The 20,729-nt window shown below is 46.0% G+C and overlaps 1 protein-coding gene across 1 annotated transcript in view; it reads left to right on the forward strand.

The window, feature by feature from the left end:
• The first annotated feature begins 17,255 nt into the window (after window positions 1-17,255).
• Window positions 17,256-20,729, forward strand: part of PDLIM1 (PDZ and LIM domain 1) — an 80,875-nt gene continuing 77,401 nt past the window's right edge. Inside the window, exon 1 of the mRNA XM_084845146.1 lies at window positions 17,256-17,372. Within this exon, the coding sequence (XP_084701272.1) occupies window positions 17,274-17,372 (99 nt within the window). The 5' untranslated portion in view covers window positions 17,256-17,273. The remainder of the gene's footprint in view (window positions 17,373-20,729) is intronic.

Below are 20,729 nucleotides of genomic sequence, written 5' to 3' on the forward strand. Positions count from 1 at the left end.
CCTTGAGGCTCCGATTGATTCTTTCAACCTGTCCACTTGCCTGGGGCCTCCAGGGGCAATGTAAATGCCACTCTACTCCCAGAGCTTGTGCCAGCCCCCGTGTAATAACTGAGGTGAAATGTGAGCCCTGATCGGACTCTATAACTTCGGGCAGGGAGAACCGGGGCACCACCTCCTGTAACAATTTAGCAACAACAGTTTTAGCTTGGCAGTTCCTACATGGAAACGCCTCTACCCACCCTGTCATTTGACATACTATTACAAGCAAATACCTGTAACCCCTACATGGTGGCATCTCAGCAAAATCAATCTGCGCCCTCTGGAAAGGATAGTAGGCCCATGGTCGCCCTCCTTTTGGAGGAGGGGGTGCCCTGGGAGGGTTGGTTTTCTGGCAGACTTCACAGGTTGCGGCTAGTCGGTGGGCGCATACAGTTAAGCCAGGGGAGACAAACAGCCTCTTGCAATAGTCGATCATGGCTGATGCTCCAGGGTGTCCAAGAGAATGGTGAACTTGCTCTAGAACAACCCTCTGCAGGGTCTGTGGAAGAAGCAGTCTTCCATCTGTCATCTGGATCCATTCGTCATCGCAGGGACTTATTCCGTGTTCTTGTGCCATCCGTAACTCAGCAGGGGAGTATGTGGGGCACTCTTTTCTTTTGGGTAGAATGAGGAATGTTCCTTGGATACCCTCTCTGGCTGCTCTTTTTGCGGCCTCATCTGCCTTCTGGTTTCCCTGTCTCCATTTTTCCTCTTTTTCTTTCCCATGGGCTCGGACGTGGACAACTGCTACTTGTGAGGGTAGCTGGAGGGCATCCAGAAGATCCACTATTAGGCCGCCATTAGCCACTGGAGATCCGTTTGCTGTAAGGAATCCCCTCTCTTTCCACAGTTGCCCATGAGCATGCACAACAGCGAAGGCATTTTTGCTATCGGTATAAATATTTACTCGCTTTCCCTTGCTGGCTTGCAGGGCTCTTGTCAGGGCTACCAGTTCAGTGGATTGGGCGGAGAAATGAGGAGGCAGCCTTTCCTCGCGCACACTCTCCTCTAGAGTAACGACGGCCGCGCCTGTGTAGCGCCTTCCATCTAGCATATAGCTAGATCCATCTACAAACAGATCTCTGGCTCCCTCTATTGGTTCATCCTCAAGGTCCGGTCGGCCTTTGGTGTCTAGGTCTAATACTTCAAGGCAGTCATGATCTGGGAGTCCTGATCCGTTTGTGCCCAGTAATGTTGGCAGTAGTGTGGCGATATTAAAGCTAGAGCAAGCCTTAAAAGTGAGGTTTTCGTTTGTTAGTAAACCTATTTCATATCGGGAATGCCGGGCTGGGTTGAGAAATTTGCTTCCTCCTCCTGATCCCAAAATTTGTGGCACTCCATGCGGCACCCAAACTTCAATGGGTCCTCCCATTGTCATTTTCTCGGCTTCGGTACAAATCAGAGCTGTTGCCGCTACTGCCCTCAGGCAACTTGGCCATCCTTGTGCTACGACATCTAGGACCTTGGAATAATATCCCACTGGTCTCCAAGAGGGCCCTTTTCGCTGGCAAAGCACTCCCGAAGCTATGCCCTTATTTTGATGCACATAAAGTCTAAATGGCTGGCTGGGATTTGGTATGGCTAGAGCAGGTGGTGACACAAGAGCAGCTTTAAGACTGAGAAAAGACTTATTCATTTCCTTAGTCCATTTCCATTTATCTAGTCTATCTTTCTGCAGCGCCTCATACAGCGGCCGCGCTGTCTCCTCATAGTTTGCTATCCATAGTCGGCAGAATCCGGTCAACCCCAGGTAGGCCCTCAATTCGCGGGGGGACTTAGGGACAGGAGTGTCACGGATGACTTCGACTCTTTCTTGCCCTAGGCTCCGAGTCCCTTTAGTTATGTGGTAGCCTAGGAATTTTACAGTTGGTTGGGCCAACTGTACTTTTTCTTTTGACACTTTATACCCCCCCCCCCCCACTAGATAGTTGAGGAGGGAAACTGTCCCACTCAGGCACGCATTCTTGGCCTTGGCTGAAATCAGGAGGTCGTCACAGTACTGGAGGAGATGCACCTCTGAGTGCTGCTGGACCCAGGGTTCGAGATCCTTTTGGAGCTGCTGGCCAAAGACGACCGGTGAGAGATTGAGCCCCTGAGGGATGACTGTCCATGCTAATTGAACTTTTGACCCCCCCTCTGGGCTTTCCCATTCAAAGGCGAACAAAGGCCTTGAATCAGGGTGGAGGGGGATGCTGAAAAAGGCGTCTTTTAGGTCTATGACAGTGAACCAGGCGTGCTCTTCCGGAATTCCTACAAGGAGGGTGTGTGGGTTGGGGACCACAGGATGGGGGGCCTCGATCTGCTGATTAATGAGCCGGAAGTCTTGCACTAAGCGGTAGCCCTTGCCCCCCCTCCCCTTTTTGGCACAGCGATGATGGGCGTGTTATAGGGGGACATTATCTCAATGAGCCGGCCTTCTTCTCGGAGCTTTGTTATTACTGGTTGTAGGCCCTCCTTTCCTTGGCGGGAAAGGGGATACTGTTTCACATGAACAGGCCTTGCTCCCTCCTTGAGGGGAATTTTGTATGGTGCTGCCGACTTGGCACGAGAGGCCCCTCCAATCCCGGCCCAAGCTAGAGGGTTGACTCTGTTTTCTATTAAGCTCCAGTCCTCGGTGGCCTCTGGGGTGGATTCTTCTGCAACCTTCAAAAGGGCCATTTGGTAGTTACTACTCTGCTGTTTAGGGAGCCGTATCTCCATCCTTCCGTCAGGAGTAAAAGCAATCTCAATTTGGAGTTTAGTCAATAAGTCCCTCCCTAGCAATGCCACCGGACAGGAGGGGGTACAGACAAATGCATGTTCTAGGTGTGTTTTCCCAACCTTGGTGAACAGGGGACGAGAGAGGGGCAATTGGGTTGCCCTTCCCTCGACCCCCATTATGGTGGTGAACCCCCCACCTCCCGTTGGGGGCTCACTGAGGGGGAGGACGGACAGGGCGGCCCCTGTGTCCACAAGGGCTTTGTAGGAGCGGCCCCCAACCTTTATTTTGACCATGGGGTCCCGTCTTGCCTCAGAGACGGCTAAGAGGGGGCCAGGCCCCGGTCTGTCCTAATCTCTTTCCTGTTCATACAGAACTCTCTGCGCTCCTCCCGTATTTTCCCCTCTCTCTTTCTGCTTCAAAGCCTCACAGTCACGCTTCCAGTGCCCCATTTTCTTACAAAAGGCACATTGATCTTTCCCCAGGGGAGATCCTTTCCTTCCCCCTTTCCTCCCCTTTCTAGCTCCCTCTTTGTCAGGTTTAAGAACCGCAGCAAGGAGCTTGGCCTGCCTCTTGTCTTTTTCTTTTCCTTCTTCTCCTTTTCGCCTCTCATAAACCTTTTGAGCTACTTCAGCTAAAACTCCTAGGTCAGCTGCCAACCCTCCTTCAACTTTTTGCAACTTCTTTCTGATGTCTTGGCAGCTATTTCCCACGAACTGAGTCGTGAGGATCCTTAAATTATTTGGATCATTCAAGTCAATGTCAGTATATTTAGCGAAGGCTTCCCTCAGCCTTTGGAGGAACACGGCAGGAGGTTCGTTTTTGTCTTGCTTTAGAGTCAGGACTTTTTGCAAATTGGGGGCCCTTCTCGCGGCTTGCTTCATGCCTGCTAAAATGAGTCGAAAATAGTCAGCATGCAAGCGTCTATGTGCCGCTGTGGCCACCCCCCAATTGGGTCGCCCTGTGGGCAGAACCTCCGCCGTCTCCTCCTCAGTTGCCTGGGGATTTTCCTCCCTATACTTGGCTCGTGCCCCCGCATGGATGGTTGGCTTTTGGCTGAGAAAACAGGTGTTCAATAGCATTTGTGTATCGTCCCATGTGGGGTTGTGAGTAAGCCTCACATTCTCCATCAGAGACAGGAGTGGCCCGGGATCCTCTTCAAAGAAGGGGTTAAATTGTTTCCAATTATACAAATCAGATGTTGTGAATGGGACATAAACAAACATCGTCCCTTGAGGATGTTGGGCGGTAGGGTCGGGGACTTCTCTGATGGGGAAGGTGAACTTCACCGGTGGTTGGGGGTCCTTTCACAGGTTGTAGTTAGGTCCCCCTTTTGCCTCTCTCTGTAGGACCTCCAATCTTTCCTCTAGGGAATATAGACGATCTTGGAGAGTGTCCTGGCGTTCAACTAGAGGGGTGGGGTCCTCTGGTACTATTTCATGAGAGGAGTCCTTCTCGGGGGCATCTAACCGCTGGGCGGGCCCCTCAGGAGAGGGTGGTGGTTGCAATGAGCGCCCTGCGACGGCTGTCCCGTAGGGAGGAGGAAGCAGTAGGTCCTCCGGTGCCGTGGCCACGACCCTGGGTGGTCCTTCTTTTGGTGGTTTCCTTTTGACCACCATGGGAAGGGCAAGGGACATGCATTTAACAACCCACGGAGCAGGCCTGCCGCCAAGGGGCACACAAGTTGCCCACGAATCAATATAAGGGAACTGGTCCCAACTTCCCCTCTGTGCTACTATTGTTTGCACATCAGATACTAAGGTTGGGTCAAAAGACCCCTCGGGTGGCCATTTGGGTTCTAATATTGGCCATTCCCGGGTGCAAAAAAAGACAAGACGATCCTTTGTCATCTTAGTTCCATAATCCTGCTTAAAATGTGACCAATTGCGCAAACAACACTGAAGGGCGTATGGGACTTCTTCGCAGACTTAGATTGGGACCCGCCCATGACAGTGGGAATTTCAGTCAGCAATTCTTGGGCTTCGCCCTCCTCTGACCTAGCCCGTCTCCGGGGTAAGGAAATGCAGATCGGGGCTCCCCACTCGCTTCGCCCGTAGGCGTCTCACACAATCACAAACACACCACCGTCCCACGTTTATCCCCTAATGTAAGCTGTTTCACTTACCCCAAAAGCCTCTTCTGTCCCGCCTGCAGCTGCGTCCAGCTGCTTATTGATCCATTGCCGGTGCCTAAAAAGAGTGATCACGTCTCCCTCTTCCTCTGGCGTTGGTCCCCAGGCGCCTCTGCCGCCACCGTCGTGAGGAGAAGGCAGTGTAAAACAACCGCCTGTGGCCACTTCTCCTCCGCGGCCCCTCGGCTCAGCGCGAAGGGGACACGCCCCGAAGCAGGATCCGAGTCACGGCACCAAATTGTTAGATAAAAAGTCCTTGCTTTCGGTTTAGAAGAAAAGAATGCCAGGCAGGCAGCAGTGGATCCAACACTATTTTATTGAACGTTTTGCAAAACGGGTGCAGAGCAGTCTGGACCCCGAGACACGTGTGCAAAAGCCCTTTATATCATATTGCTTCTATTGTTCTTACCAGTAACCAATGAAACAGTTAGTACATCGGCTCACTAAGTCAATATCCAATAAACAGTCACTATCAGCTTACCAACCTGTTAGTCATGAGCGCGTCAGTATGATTCCCTTTTTGCTCCGCCTATATTTTCCCGCCACTCGGGCTCTTACGTAACTTGAGACGCCAACGGTTATGGAGTCTCCTTTTTTTTCTAACACAATGGATGACAAGGAGAAAAGGCAAGAGGCAAAGAAAAAACATTTGTAGAAAAGAAGCGTGGCCATAGTTGCCCCCAGGGTAAATTAAAAGCAGCTGATTGTGCCTGGAGCTTATTACCTGGGGTAAAGTAGCCACAATAATGTAATAGTTCTTTAAGATGAAGAAAATGTAACTAGAAGGAGAAGAAGAGCCTATCCCAAATGTGTGTCATTGGGAGTAGTGTAAGGCAGAAAGGTTTAAGTAAGTGAGTTTAACTTGAAAAAGACAAATAAAGAGACAAGGCTGGTGCATGGAGCAGAAAGTTTTATATAAAAAGTTTGAAACATGATCTGCAATACAGGCAGATCAGCAAAGAAAAAGAAAGCAAAAGAAAGAGAAAAAATTTGTCTTCCCATACTAATGAATAAAAGTGTTATCAAGCACTTTGGGAAGCGAAGTTGTTTACAGGAAGCTGTGCCTGAGAACCAAACACTTCTAGCCTATGCTGAAAATGCTTGCTAGTGTTGTGCTGCCTCATGGGTAACATGTATGGTATAAAACCCATTTAGCCCAAGAGCTCGTGGTTCAGAGAAGCTGTCTGATCCAACCATTAAGTACGCCTGTGTGCTGGAAGTTACCCAATAAAGTCTCCTTGTAAGTAAATCCCCCCCTCGCTGGAATCCCAAAACACAAGTGGGGCTAGAGCGCCTCACCCAGTATCAAACCCTGCTGTTAGAAGCCATGAAAGCAGGTATGAAGAAGTCAATTAATATGACCAAAGTGTCTAAAGTGCTGCAAGGTGCCACCGAGGCCCCCGAGCGTACTTGGAGCGTCTTTCAAATGCCTATCGCCAGTATACCCCCCTCCCTCAACCCAGAGGCCCAAGAAGACGTGGACGAAAGAAGAAAAGAAGAAGACCCGGCAGAGGCAAAAGATTCTTAAAAAAGAACCAGTGTGCCCAGTGTGGACAAGATGGACATTAGTGGCATGAATGCCCAAATAAAATAAATCAAATACTCAAAGGAAAAAACCAAAGAGGCCAGAATGGGCGAAGAGGGAGACAGCTTGAGAGGGGCCGTGACATTGACTGTGAGGGGCCGTGACACTGACTTCACGATTGACACTGGAGCGGCATCAAGAGCAAGCAAATGTTAGCCTTAAACAAGAAGTCCAAACACTGAGCAAAGTTCTTCAAGCCCAGCGTCGCTTTGTCTTAGAAAATAAGCCATTCCCATCACAGAAGTTCATCCTTTCCAACCAAGTGATAAAGTATGAGTTAAAGAGGGAAAAAATAACCCTTTGACTCCCAGATGGAGAGGACTGAGAACGGTCATACTTTCCACCCCCGCATGAAAGCAGCTGGAGTTAAACCCTGGATACATTGGACACGAGTCAAGAGAGCGAGAGGGGGAGAGTAGACTGTAAACAGAAATCCTGAAAATCCTTTAAAAATCATTCTGAAAAAGCAGTAAGAAGACTCAGGCTAGACCTTACTGTGGACACACCGGGAGACTGTCCCCCTGCGTACGGTCAGACCTGCAACTGGAGAATTGAAGAAGGGGACTAGACCCTACTGCAGCTTGCCAGGTGAATAGCTGCCCAGCATACGGTCAGATCCCAAAGACAATCAAACATGTGTGTTGTGGTGTTAGTAATGTTGCATTGTGTTTCCTTAATAATTTATTTATTTATTTATTTATTAAATTTATTAATCGCCCATCTGACTGGTCACCCAGTCACTCTGGGCGATGTACAACCCACCATAAAACAATTTAAAACAATAAAATTCTACCATAATTTTTTTTTAAAAAAATACCCTAACCCACCCCAAATGCCTGCCTGAACAACCACGTTTTTAATGCACGACGGAAGCTCATTAAAGAGGGGGCATGACGGAGTTCCCTTGGGAGGGAGTTCCACAGAGTGGGGGCCACCACAGAGAAGGCCCTCTCCCTCGTCCCCACCAGTCTAGCTGTCCTGGCTGATGGGACAGAGAGAAGGCCATCCGAGGCTGATCTTGTTAAGCGGCCTGTCTGGTGTTGCTGGAGGCGCTCCTTAAGATAGGCTGGGCTGGAACCATATAGGGTTTTAAAGGTCAAAACCAACACCTTGAATTTGGCCCGGAAAACAACTGGTAACCAGTGCAACTCCTTCAGCACTGGAGTGATGTGATCTTGCCGGCGGCTGCCTTTAATCAGGAGAGCCGCCGCGTTCTGTACCAGCTGCAGTTTCCGAACCGTCTTCAAGGGTAACCCCATGTAGAGCGCATTACAGTAGTCTAAACGAGAGGAGACCAGGGCATGTACTACCGATGGGAGCAGATGGTCGGGAAGGAAAAAGGTGCAAAAAGGGGGGTCTGCCCCTGGAAGAAGAGGTTTGTCCCAGTGATTTGCTGATAATTACTGGCTTCACCTGGCTAACATCACGAGAGTAAAACATTTTTGTTTGCCAAGAGGTATACCTGCAAACAGGTTTATTAGCTCTTGCCTAATACCTGTCTGTAGACATCCTGGGAAAATTCAAAAAGATAGCATGTTAAGAGTTTATGGTATAAGTTTAACTTATTCCCAAAATGCTAATTGGGGCGTGGTTGCAAAGATCCTACCCCCTACAGAATTTACTTTACGTACCCCCATCATTGCTGAAACAAATACTACGTGTGCACGAATGCTTAATTGTCAAAAATTTTCCAGAAAATATAAAGCTATCCCTGGCCCCCTTCCACTGTAATAAAATTCAAAACATATCTTTTAATGATGTCCACATGCTTTTGCCTCATGGATGGTTTTAAACATGTAGTTCCCGCACTTGGTCATTCATTCCTGCCAACTTGTCTAATAACCACCCATGTTTCCTCAGCTGCCAATTGAACTGGTGCCAATTCTTCCCCTGTAGCCCGAGAAAATCCGTCGACAGCAGCCTCGAGCACTCCAACTAACTAAAAATTGTATTAGTCATGTGCAGTTATATTCTGACTCAGAAAAATTGGCCTTAGCATTGTCACTGGTTGGGGTTCCAGGTTTAGCCTTGGCTAATGGTCTCGAGATCAACCGGTTAGCTTGCAGCTTAGCCAAAAGCATAAATGCCACCTCACGAGCATTGTCATTGTTAAATAAAGAGTTGCGTGATCTAAGAGGTGCAGTTCTAGAAAATAGAGCAGGTATAGATTACCTCTTCCTTCTTCATCATTTAAGCTGTGAGACACACCAAAAGCTCTGTTGTTTTAACTTAACTGATAATGGCAGTGCTGTAGATAAACAGATCAACAAGCTGCACAATATAGTAGCTAACAAAACAATAAGACAAAACAATTAGCCCAATTAGTTAACCCCTTGGCTTCCAGATCTTAGCTGGCTTGAAGCATTGTTCATCCTAATTCTACCAGTGTTGTTCATAAAAGTTCTGTTATGTCTCTGCGTTCCTTGTCTTATGCGCTGTTTAACCAATCTGGTTTATGTCTCAGCTAGTAAAACTGCTGCCCTCTACGCTCTAATAGCCCAGCAAGAGGCTAAGTAATATGTAATATGTATGTCACAAAAAGCTTTGTATGGTTATCAGAAATGCTATAATTGTAATGAAATTATGCATTTAAGGGGGGAATGTAGCAGCCATATCGGGGGTCAGACTAAGTAGCCTCATGCAGTCTCAAGCTTCATGTTCTTGCTGAGCTCTTTCTCCCTTGAATACATTGTTGTAAGCTGACGAGACACAGGAATTCTTATCTTGTCAAAGGTCATACAATTGTATATCTTGTTCTCTGCTGTTCTCTTCTGTTCTCTCCTTATCATGGCTACCCTATAACCCAGTTCTTGTATTATAAACAATGGTGCTAGGAGAAGAAATGTTGAGGACTGCAACCCCACACGGGAGGGGGAGGAGGAGCCGTTTCATATGTGTCACAGTGTCTATAAAAACAATGTGCTGATGTATTTCGGGGCTTCTGGCTCTTTGGAAATGATTCCAGCCTTAAGCCCGCGCGTTAAATAAAGAATCTCTTTTTCCTTCACTCCGTGGTCTCTCTGACTCTGGGTTCTGCAACAGTTTCTGCCTCCTCTTGTTCATGGTAAACAAATTGGATGAGTCTACCAGGGATAGAACACAATTTTTGTAACAATTTCTGGCACCTCAGACAGGGCTCCCTGTGTTACCTGGGAGTTGGGCAAACGCCGGATCAACCCAAGCAGAGGGCGCCCTAGACTTTGTTTGGTTCACCGTGTGGTCTGAGGCGGCTGTTGCCTGACAACCCTGCTAGCAAAGGACTCCTGAAGAGATGAGGTGAGTAGAGGTCTTTTGGAAGACAGGACGCTGTCTGAGGGGTCGTTTGAAGGCTAAAACCATGAGGTGAGTTAAATCTGTCCTTGTCCGGGCAGTTTGGGGAGTGAAAACCTCCCATTTTCCTGTTCAGCTGAGCCTTGCTTAAGCAGCAGTTGGATATATGTAGGACTGGCAGGGATGGGATCAGGACCATCCATGGAAGAGAAGGGCCAAGACACACTGGGATACATGCTTAGGAATTTTAAGTTGTTCAAGCTGGATTATGGTGTTAAAATGACAAAAGAAGAGCTCATAAAATTCTGTAACAAAAAAATCGGTAATTTTTAGTGTTGGCTGGCCGACTAGGGGAAGTGGAAAAATATTTTTATTGCCAGGGTTTATGTTAAAGTAATTACTGACAGTCACTGAGACCAATTTCTTTGTATTGATGCTTAGATGTTGAAAAAAATCCTAATTGGATAAGAAAATGTAAAGGTCAGTACTGTAAAGTCATGATGGCATGCTCCTAGGTGAAGCCCAAACCCCCTGTTCTCCCCGACTCAAGCCCCAGGGAAGAAGCTGGGGATTAGGAGATCCTGCCCAAGGCACCTTGGGTTTCCCCCACCCTATTCGGCCTGTTAGGTTGGGAGGAGAGGTTGCTGGGGGAGAGAGCGCCCCCCCCCCACGGAGAACCCATCTGTTACATCCCCACGTCTCGCTCCCTCTATGTTGAAAAATCCTCCACATATTCAGGTTAGAGGAAGCAAAAACAGCTGAGAAAATTGTAAACTCTGAGGAAAGAGATTTATTTGAAGCCTTAAGACTGTGGCAAAATCAAGAAACAAAGACAGAGCAAGTTTTTAAAATGTCAGGGTCTACGTGAGCTTATCTCTGTCAGTCTGCTCAGAGCAGAGCTAAGGCGGGGGTTACCTAACCCCCTTCCGCCGCTGGTTTAGCCTTGGCAAGCAGAGAGACTGGAAGATGTCTGTGAGAACCTGACAGAAACAGAGTGAGATTTGCAAAAGAAAGCATCACAGCTGGAAAGCTGAGCCCTGCTGCTCTGTTCTTATCTGTCAAGGAATTTAGAAGAGGTGTAAGGTTACACCTTCCCCTTTTGAAATGATGAAGAGACAGAGAGCTTTTGCTAGAAACATCCCATTTTTATTGCCCAACGCCTTCTTTGTTTGGATCCATCATTGTTTAGACTTTTGAGAGGCACTCTGCACATGGACTGGAACTTTAGACTGTTAGAGACTTGCCGTGAACAGTACTGTGAGGCTTGTCATAGACTTAAACTCCCGGTGCTGTAGATTGTGTGTTTGTGTTTGTGGTCAGCTCAGTGTACAGCAGGCTGAGTTTGATTTGTGTCTTCAACGCTGAGATAAGAGGCTGCATTTCCAAGGCTTTGATTCCATTTACTCTAATGAAGCATACAGATGCAAATTGCTAGAGATTCACAGACTACAAAGGAAACAGCCTTCAAAAAGTTCAAAGAGAAACTACGAAAGTTGGTTTCTGTCTAGAGAAAAAATGGGGCAGCAAATTCTCTTAACTTAAGAGGTGTGAGGGGAAGATCTCCCCCCTCTCCTGTGACACCTCTAAGTGCAGCTGTTAATGCTGAGCCAATCCGGCAGAGTGTGGAAGCTCAACCCCTCGCTTGTGCCTGTGTCTGCGCCTCGCATCTAAAGAGTCCAGGTTGTCTTCCCTCACCTCCCCCTGTCTGCCATCACTCACAGAGCTGCATAAAGGGGGGGGGGGGCTCTCTGTCCAGCTGTTCCTGCCCCACATGTTCCAGCTCTTTCTCAAAATTTGAACTGTTCTGACACTTTATATGCTCAGAGGCAAGCCTGACACTCTGCCAGAACTCATGCAGCGTAGAGTTGCTGATGTAAAAATGGTGGCTTAGAACTCTTTGCATGTATGAGAATGCCCTTCCCTTGATCTTGATGGCCCTGACCATGCAGCCGGAGGAGCAGTATGACTGCTAGATCTGCTCCCCCATGCCTTACCATGCAAAAATGTTTTCCAGTCATGGTGTTAGGTTTCAATGAAAGTGTGTTGTGTGTATGTGATATTTGTTGTTAGTTGCAACTATGTTAGTGCCACCCCCACCCCACCCCAAAAGGTATGAAGAGAGATAGAGTAAGTAGCAGACAAGGCAGAAGAAGGAAGCAGATAAAAGGATGGGCAGAATGCAGCTTTGATTGCAGTGGCAGTCACAGGGCGAGCCCCTGATTAGGCTTGAAGAAGGATTATAGAACTCAGAGAAAGAACATTTGTAGAGAAAAAGATATTGGCGAAAGGACTGCCCGGAGCTAAAAGGGGAGAAGAGGGGGGCCATGAAAAAAAGGGGGGGCTCTTTTTCTTCTCATAAAAAGAAAAGAACCAGACTGACGAAGACCAGGGTCTGAAACCTCCACCTGAAGGGCTGCTTGGCTCTGAAGAACCCTTTAGTTACAATAAGAGTAAAAAGAAAAGAAATAGTGAGATGGTTGTCAAGTTGCCAAATTTGCAAAAGAACAATACCAGAGTGTTGTTGTGGCGAGCAAAGCCCCTAAGAGAGTGTAAACAAAAAGGCACCTGCCAGGGCAAAGTTTGTTAAGCCCATACAGGCTGGCCTTAAGCACAGATTGTCATTAAAAGATAAAAAGAGACTGAAACCTTTGATTAACCTGATTATAAAAAGCCCCTGTATGAAGCTTTGACAAAAATATTACCCACTAGAAGTGGACAATTGAAATAAAAAGGCTTTTCTTAAATTGAAGCAAGCCTTGATATTACAACCTGCTTTAGCCTTGCCAGACCCCAGATCATTAAATTTTTAGATGTCCTGATGAAGCCAAAAGAAGTAGCTGTGATGCACGTGAGAACACACAGAAAGAGTGCCATTCCTGAAAAAAGAAAAGGCAATGCTTTGGCAGATAAGGCTGCAAAAGAAGCAGCATAGATAAGAGGTGAAGAAGTATATTATGAATAGGGCGATCATACGTACTGTTATAAACAGGACAGTACCATTTTTTTCATATTTCCCAACCATCCTGTCGTTTTAATATAAATGTCAATTTTGTCCTATTTTTAATTTTTTGTAAAAAACTGAACGCGTTTATCATACAGCTCTATGCTAATCAATGCTTGCAGTAAAACTACTAGTGTGACGAAAGAGGAAGTTCCATTTACTTTGTCCAGTCAGGGCCAGGCTTCTTGAGCTAGCGACGATCAGACACCACCCCCTTGCTTGTCTGCAGTGGTGGGGAATTCAAGAGGTGGTCGCTAAGCCCCATTCAGCGTGTGGGAGCCAGGAGGGTGAGTCTTACTGTTATTTCTACCATCATTCCGCCCATAGAGATTCTTTCTGCCCTACATTCAGTTTGATTCGGACTTTTCAGACTCATATTTCGGTTCAACAGGTTGTTAGCTATTTTTTTGTTACAGCGGAACTACAAATTAACAGAAAGCTACACTCCCCTTGGGGACCTCAATCCTCAGGTCAAGTTGAGAGGATGAACCACACCCTAAAGTCAACGCTTACTAAAAATTTGTTCAGAGACTAAGTTGAAATGGCCACAGGCCTTGCCAATCGCCTTGACTTGAGTACGGTGCACCCGCAGGGGAAGTATTACATTGACACTTTTGAAATGTTATATGGGCGCCCACCTCAGATATTACCTATGGCTGATAGCTTAAATTTGAATTTAAAATTAAAAAGCTTTAGAGATCCAAGAATATGTTACTGCCTTGCAGTCTGTTTTGTTTTGTCTTTACAGGTTCGTGGCACCACACCAATCCTTGCCTTTGGACGCTCCAGTGCATAATTTCAGTCCTGGTGATTGGGTGCTGATCCGGTCCTAGAAAGACGAACCACTTACCAAGAAGCAGAAGGATCCATTTCAGATCCTACTCATCACTCACGTTGCTGTAAAAGTCGCTAGAGGAAAGAAGTAGATTCATCCTACTCAAGTAAAGGCATCACCTGCACCAGAGAGGGTCACTCCGAAAGCTGACCCATCTGAAGGCCACCGTTGGAGTAGCGAACCACTAGAGGGACTCAAGTATTTGTTCAAGACATAGCTTTCTCTTAACACTTACTCATGTGCATTATTCTTTCCTTCTGAAGTTTAGCTGTCTTAACACTCCCCACTCGAGTAAAAAGAAATTAGTTTAAGAGGCATGCTGAGTTTATGTTTAAGCAGAATAGAGATAATTCTATTCTCTATTACAAACACCCATCAACTGTCAGAGACTTCACTTTGTTGCCTGCCTTGATTAGAGAACCACAGGTAATAGTTAGAGCTCTACAAAAAGAGGGCACTCTCTTTTCAAGGGTTCCTGATGAATTAAACAAAACTGAGTTTTGAAAGTTCAAATTCCAGATTTACACCAAGAGAATGTGTTTTTGTTGTCAGCATTCTGGTAGCTAGAACAGAAAAAGCATCCTAGGCCTCACTTGCCGTTTAGAGAAAACAGTCAATGCCACAGCTAAAATAGTGAGGGCCATGCAATCTGAAATTGAAGACCTCAACCAGCAAGTGGCACAACATAGGTTTGTTTTAGATTATCTCTTAGCATGTCAAAGTGGTTTCTGTACTGTAGTAAAGTGAGGGTGTAGAATAACGTTCCATGATTTAAACAAAACAATAGAAGATTGTCAGCTTCCTAGTGAGTCAAAACCAACCAAATTCACACACAACTGTATGGGGACTAGATGGGAGTGATGCAATCAACTACAGAACTTCCACAGAAACCACGTTTGGTAGCCATTCCTGGCAATAAACAGCATATAGGGAAAACGGCCCAGAACACCAACTATATGGGAGTGATGCAATCAACCACAAAACATCCACAGAAACCATGTTCCAGTATCTGTTCTGGGCAATAGTCCATATTGGAACACCAACTTCTGAGTGAGACAAACCAAACAAATTCACCAGTCACCCGTAGCTGTATGGGCGGGATTCAATCAGTCACAAAATATCACAGAAACCACATTCCAGTACACAGAAACCGTGTTCCAGTACCCAATAGTCTGTGTTCCAGAAAACAGCCTGAAACGCCTACTTCTGATTGTGTCCAACCAACCAAATTCACCAGTCACACATAACTATATGAAAGTGATGCAGTATGCCATAAACAAACACTACTACTCATTGTTAGAAAGAACAGACATCTTGAATGTTTATTACAATAATATAACCGAATCGAAACAGTCTAAAAAGTTGCAGAAATGTGCCTTTAACTCAGCCCTACATTTGACATCATCAGATGAAATTTGTCAATTATTAAACTAACTGAAGTTATATTTGTTTAATTTACCACTGAAAAAAAAAAGCAGCATGTAGCCCTAATCTTTCCCTATGTACGTAAGTGGGATAGTGGTAAGTTTGTTTGGGCGCTTTAAACTTGAACATTTCAGGCTGTTTATTCCCATTTGATTCAATGCAACATGTCAGTTTTCATAACAAGTATGAATAGGAAACAGGCATTATGGCCTTCTAAACTGCCTGTTGCCCAGAACAACTTTATTAAAAATTATAGATAATTTTCAGTCTAATCTATTGTATAATCTGGTTGGTTTCGCCATCTGGGAAATTGGCATTCCAGACCATTTTCCCAGAATACTGTTTATTGCCAAAACAGATACCAGAATGTGGTTTATGTGGATGCTTTGTAGCTGATTGCATTACTCTCCTCCAGTCATGTGTGCCTGGTGAATTTGATTGATTTGGATCACTACCTGTTGGTGTTCCAGGCCATTTCCCCTGGATACCATTTACTGATTGGAACAGGAACCAGAGCATGGTTTCTGTGGATGTTTGTGCTCATTGGAAGGACAGATAATGAAGCTGAAGCTCCAATATTTTGGCCACCTAATGCGAAGAGAAAACTCCCTGGAAAAGACCCTGATGCTGGGAAAGACTGAAGGCAAAAGGAGAAGGGGACGGCAGAGGATGAGATGGCTAGATAGCATCACAGATGCAATGAATATGAACTTGAGCACGCTCCGGGAGAGAGCGCAGGACAGGAAGGCCTGGCGTGCTATGGTCCATGGAGTCACGAAGAGTCGGACACGACTGAACGACTGAACAACAACAACAACAACATCGCATACAGTTATGTATGACTGAAGAATTTCTTGGTTTGGGTCACTTAGAAGTTGGCATTCTGGGCTGGTTAATCCAGCTATTGGATTGAGTAGAGGGCCCACCACGGCCTTCTAGCCTCAGGGCCCATCATGACCTTGATCAGGCCTTGCACCCACTGTATCCAAAGGAAATAGCATGTATTGTACAAGCTGCTGCATTGAACTTTCCTCTTGGAGAGAGTCTCGATACTACTGATGCTAAAGCTTTACCTATCTCCCATTTCAGTCATTCCAGCCCTGGGCCTGTCAATCTACTCCTGGGGGGGCATCATTTCAGTCCTGTGGACCAGCTCAGTCATGTCAGCTCAGTCCAAAGGGCCCTCAGTGACCATAATTCCAGTGCCAGGGATGGTCATTCCAGTCCCTCATCATTGACATTCGCCATCTTCTCTCCTTGTCAATGTGTTGAATGTGGGTTTTTTTTTTTTAATTTGAGAGACTTTGAAGCCGCTTTTAACATTAAAATTAACATTCACAATATCAAAACACAAAAAGTAAGATAAACCATCTCTATCCTTGTGGCCAGAATATTTTTTAAAAACATATTAAAACAAATATCAAAATCAACACTTAATAGAACAGAAAGCTCATTATAACCGAGTCATGCCCCTGCTGTCCCTGTGGCCCATTCCATTTCCTTTTGGGATCCATTCCTTGCTTTATTTGTAGCTTGCACTGATTTCAATAGATCTCAGTCCCGTCAATAGAAATGTTCAGTTCCCCTTATTTCCTGTGGACCTTCGGATAGCTGCCATGGTTTCCAACAGACATTCTTGCCCTTTGTTTTAGTACGTCCTATTGCTCATTCTGTAGAAGACATACATTTAGCAACAAGAACATGCCTCAGTCATTTCCCGACAGGTTATTAGGGCAAAAATTCCTCGTAGCACACAACGTTTATTTCAATATTTCAATACTGATTTAGTCATTCATTTTAAAAATGTATAAACTTCGCGCGCTTTTATTTATAATGTGAAAAGCGCATTTTTAAAAAGTTACGATAGTGGTCCTGCAACGAGGGGGACGGGGAACAAGCTGCTTCTGAGGGGCTACTTCACCCCATCCCGCTCCTAGTGCCGCCTATGAAACATGAGCAGAATGGGGCTGCACCGCGGCTCCCCCACCGGGGGAGCTTTATGGGAGGCGCAAGGAAGGACTCTGCCGGCCGCTGGGACGCCTCTGCGGGAGAGTGCGGCGCGCGCGGCGGGGGGGGGGGCAGCTTGGTGCCTCCGCGCCTGCTGCGCGTCAGGGGAGGAGTCACGCCGAGCAGGAAATTGCTCCTGTGACTGCGGCGCGGTCTCTCGGGGCGGATCGCCTCAGGGGACCGCCTCGTAGGCAGCTGGGAGGTGTTTGGGTTCGTCCGCGGGGTAGGTCAGCCGCGCCCAGCCCAGCCCAGCCCAGCCGACTTGAGTCCGCAGCGAGCAGCATGAGCAGGAGCCACCGCATCGCCATTCAGGGACCGGGACCGTGGGGCTTCCGCCTGGTCGGTGGCAAGGACTTTGACCAGCCGCTCACCATCTCCAGGGTAAGGGAGCCCGCCGTGAGGACTTGATGGAAGCCGCGGCATATCCTTGAAACCTCTTCGCTCTGCTAGAAACCTGCCAGGGAGAGCGGAGAGCACATCTGGACATGTGCAAAACGCGTTCCAATTCATCGCTGAGTAACTGCAGCTCCCCTGCCCCGTTTATCCATCTAGATAAGGAAGCTGGGCTCCCACATTAATTTAAAAAAATCGGCAGCTTGACGCTTGGCGCCTTTCTCTTTTTAGGAATAAAGCACTGAGAGGGGAAGGGGAACTGAGGGCCAGAGGACGTCCAGTTCCCAGAGGGACTTGAGCCCCAGCTCATCTTTTTTAAAATATTAAGCAGTGGGACCTTTGACACAAGAAGAGGGCCATTCTGGACCAGGCTCATCTAATTCAGAATCCAGTTTCCAGCGGTGGCTGCCAGCTAGATGCCTCTGGGGAGTCAACAAGCAGGACATGAAGCAACAGCCAGCAAGGCTTCCTTTGTTGTGTTTTTTGAAGCTTTTCCCTGGTTTTTATTTCTCAGCAGCTGGCATTGAGGCATTGTGTCTCTGAATTTGGAGATTCCATTATGGCACAGAGGCTAATAACCACTGATAAAATTGCAAGGAATGTTCTTGGAAGTCGCCTGGGATTTTGTCTAATCCCCTATTAAAGCCATCTAGGTATCTGGTCTGGCCCGAGGCATAAATGCCAATATTCTACCTAGTGATACTACCCCAAGGTATAGTGATGGCCACCAGTTTGGATGGTTTTAAAAGGGGATTAGACAAATTCATGGACAATAAGGCTATCACTGGTTACTAGTTCTGATAGCAATGTCCTCCCTCCAGTATCTGAGGCAGTATTGTATTGTGGCACAAGCTATTTGGACTTGCTTGCGAATGTTTATGCCACAGTAAGTCTGTTAGTGTTTAAGTTGCCACAAAAAACTTTATTGCTTTTAATGCAACAGATGGGTACCTCTCCGGAATTTTCAAAATACTTAAAGATTGGTTATTATAAATAAAATTCCACTACAATTTTAAGAGGATAGTTTGCAGCCTTCTGGCATACTCCAAGGAATAGACATGGAGATTGTCACTTTATGTAAAATTTTTGTGTGTCACCTTGTATTAATTGGTTTGTTGAACTTAAATATGCCTTCCATTTTATTTAACTTCTTGCTGAATACCGAAATTCAAAGCTAATTCTAAGGCAAGTCCTGTGCCACCTATTATTCTCAGAGATGAGCCCATTCTCTCCTGTGCTCTCTCTTAGCTCTTCAAAGCTTCCCCTGCTCCTTTTGGGTAATTCTAGTTATTATAGTATTGATAACATGTAAAATGACATATTTGTATTAACACTGTTATGACCTCTTATAAGTTCTGTTCTTATAAGTAATTACAGTGTATTTTTTCCTCTTTTATGATGCTTCTGTAACCAAATGTGTGATGTCTTAATTCCTAATTTGCACTGGCTGGTCAGGAAGTGCTTCCCCTTCTCACCCCCTTTCTCAGTCTGTGGAGTGGGGAGGCACTTTCTGCACATTCAGAGGTGGTCTGAAGAAATTCCTGATGAGTTTCTCAGGCAGGGCGGGGACTTGTATTTTTAGCAATCAGAGACAGTAGCACAGTCAGAGGCGTCTCATTCTCTTTCAGCTCCTGCCCCCCTCTTCTTTTAAACAGTTTTTGCTACCACTTTCCCATGGCAACAGGAGGACCATCTACTTACCCCACAGTACATTCCTCAGATGCATTGTCCTGTATGCCCAGTCATACAGGGAGTTTCATGACTGAGTTGTGATTTGAACTAGGATTTTACCACAAATATCATAACAATTTGTATAGTGCTTTCAAGTGTTAAAAGTACTTCACATGTATTATGCAGTTATAATCCATACAACAATCCTGTATTGTGCTAGTATTATTATCCACCATATTGCAAAAGGGAGGGACTGAGGTTGAGAGAGAGATCTGGTTCGCATGTAAGGGCAACAGATCATGGGTTAATTAATTAACCCACGATTTGCTATGGTACATGTTGGGTGCATGCCACTGTCTTTTTAAATATGCAACCCCCAATCCGCCCTATCAGAAGTTGCTCCATAACATCCAAACCTGGACAGTATGGGCTAATTGTGGGTTTAACAACCCAAAGTTAACCTACAATTAGGCTCACACATCCATACTAGCAGGTCTGTCATCTTACCTATCCCATGTCTCTGATGAATTGACACTAACAGAACAAAGAAAATAACTTTTTAAAGGAATGCACATTTGATATATTTTCCTCAGGAATAAATAAGAATGTGGTCTGAGGAAAAGTAGTGGAAGCAAGAGCTAGCTTCTGGTTTCAACAGAGATGCTGAGTAATTGCACTTGTACCTACTCAGCCTGAAATTAACTGCCCGATTGCTCTCCAGCAAGCAGTTAAATAATAGAGACACAGTTAGGGTGACTATGGATGGTTTTGAGGCATCCTGATTTTTTTAATCAATTGAGTGTATCATATTTATTGTTTCATCTAAGTTAATGTTAGACCATGAGAAATGGGACATTTCTATAAACATTAATGAATAAATGCAAATTGCCAATGGCCATTTTCTGCTCTGGGAGAAGTGGCCCACCCTACAAGATGATAAGTGCAGCTGGAGCATGTAAACAGCAGCTAAAGGCCCAGTTCGTACATAATGCTCAATTCCTGGGCATTTAACCCAGGAATTGGCAGGGGTGCGCAGGAGCAAGTGTGTGTGCCACTCTCTGCTTTTGTTTTCAATCAACAACCCAGGAATCCTCCATTCTTGGGTTGTTCCATAACATTGTTCCATGACATTCAAATCCAGGAACACTGGGTTGTTTAAGAGTTAAACAACCCAGAGTTAACCCAAAAATTGCCCATGATTTGTTGTTGGGTTAACTCTGGATTGTTTAACCCATAAACAACTCATAAACATAGCACTCCTGGGTTGTTGATTCAAAATGGAAGTGGGGAGGGCTGCACTCGCTTGCTCCCTCCTGCGCACCGCTTTAGCTCCTTGGTTAACACAGGAATTGAGCATTATATGTGAACCAGGTCTGAGTACACTAGATAATGTGAAAATAGACACTCTTGCACAGGGTGTACCACCGATGTGTGTTAGGATGATACCAGAATATAGGACAATACTTTTTTTTTGTCCCACAGAAAAAAACAGATTTGCAGTCACACCTGCTGCCAAATTTAAAAAGAGGTTTTGATACAGGAAAGCTTTTTCACATGGAGAGTTAATGGAATGCCTTGCTGTATGCCAAAGGAAACCATGGGTGTGGCTTGTGGAATAATGCAGGGCTCGGGGAGATGGTGACTGATGAATTAGTGCAGTTGGGAGCCCTGAGT

The sequence above is a fragment of the Heloderma suspectum genome, chromosome 3 (genome assembly GCF_057233095.1).
Source record: "Heloderma suspectum isolate Gila_16-S chromosome 3, 16-S_ref, whole genome shotgun sequence".
Taxonomy (NCBI): Eukaryota; Metazoa; Chordata; class Lepidosauria; order Squamata; family Helodermatidae; genus Heloderma; species Heloderma suspectum.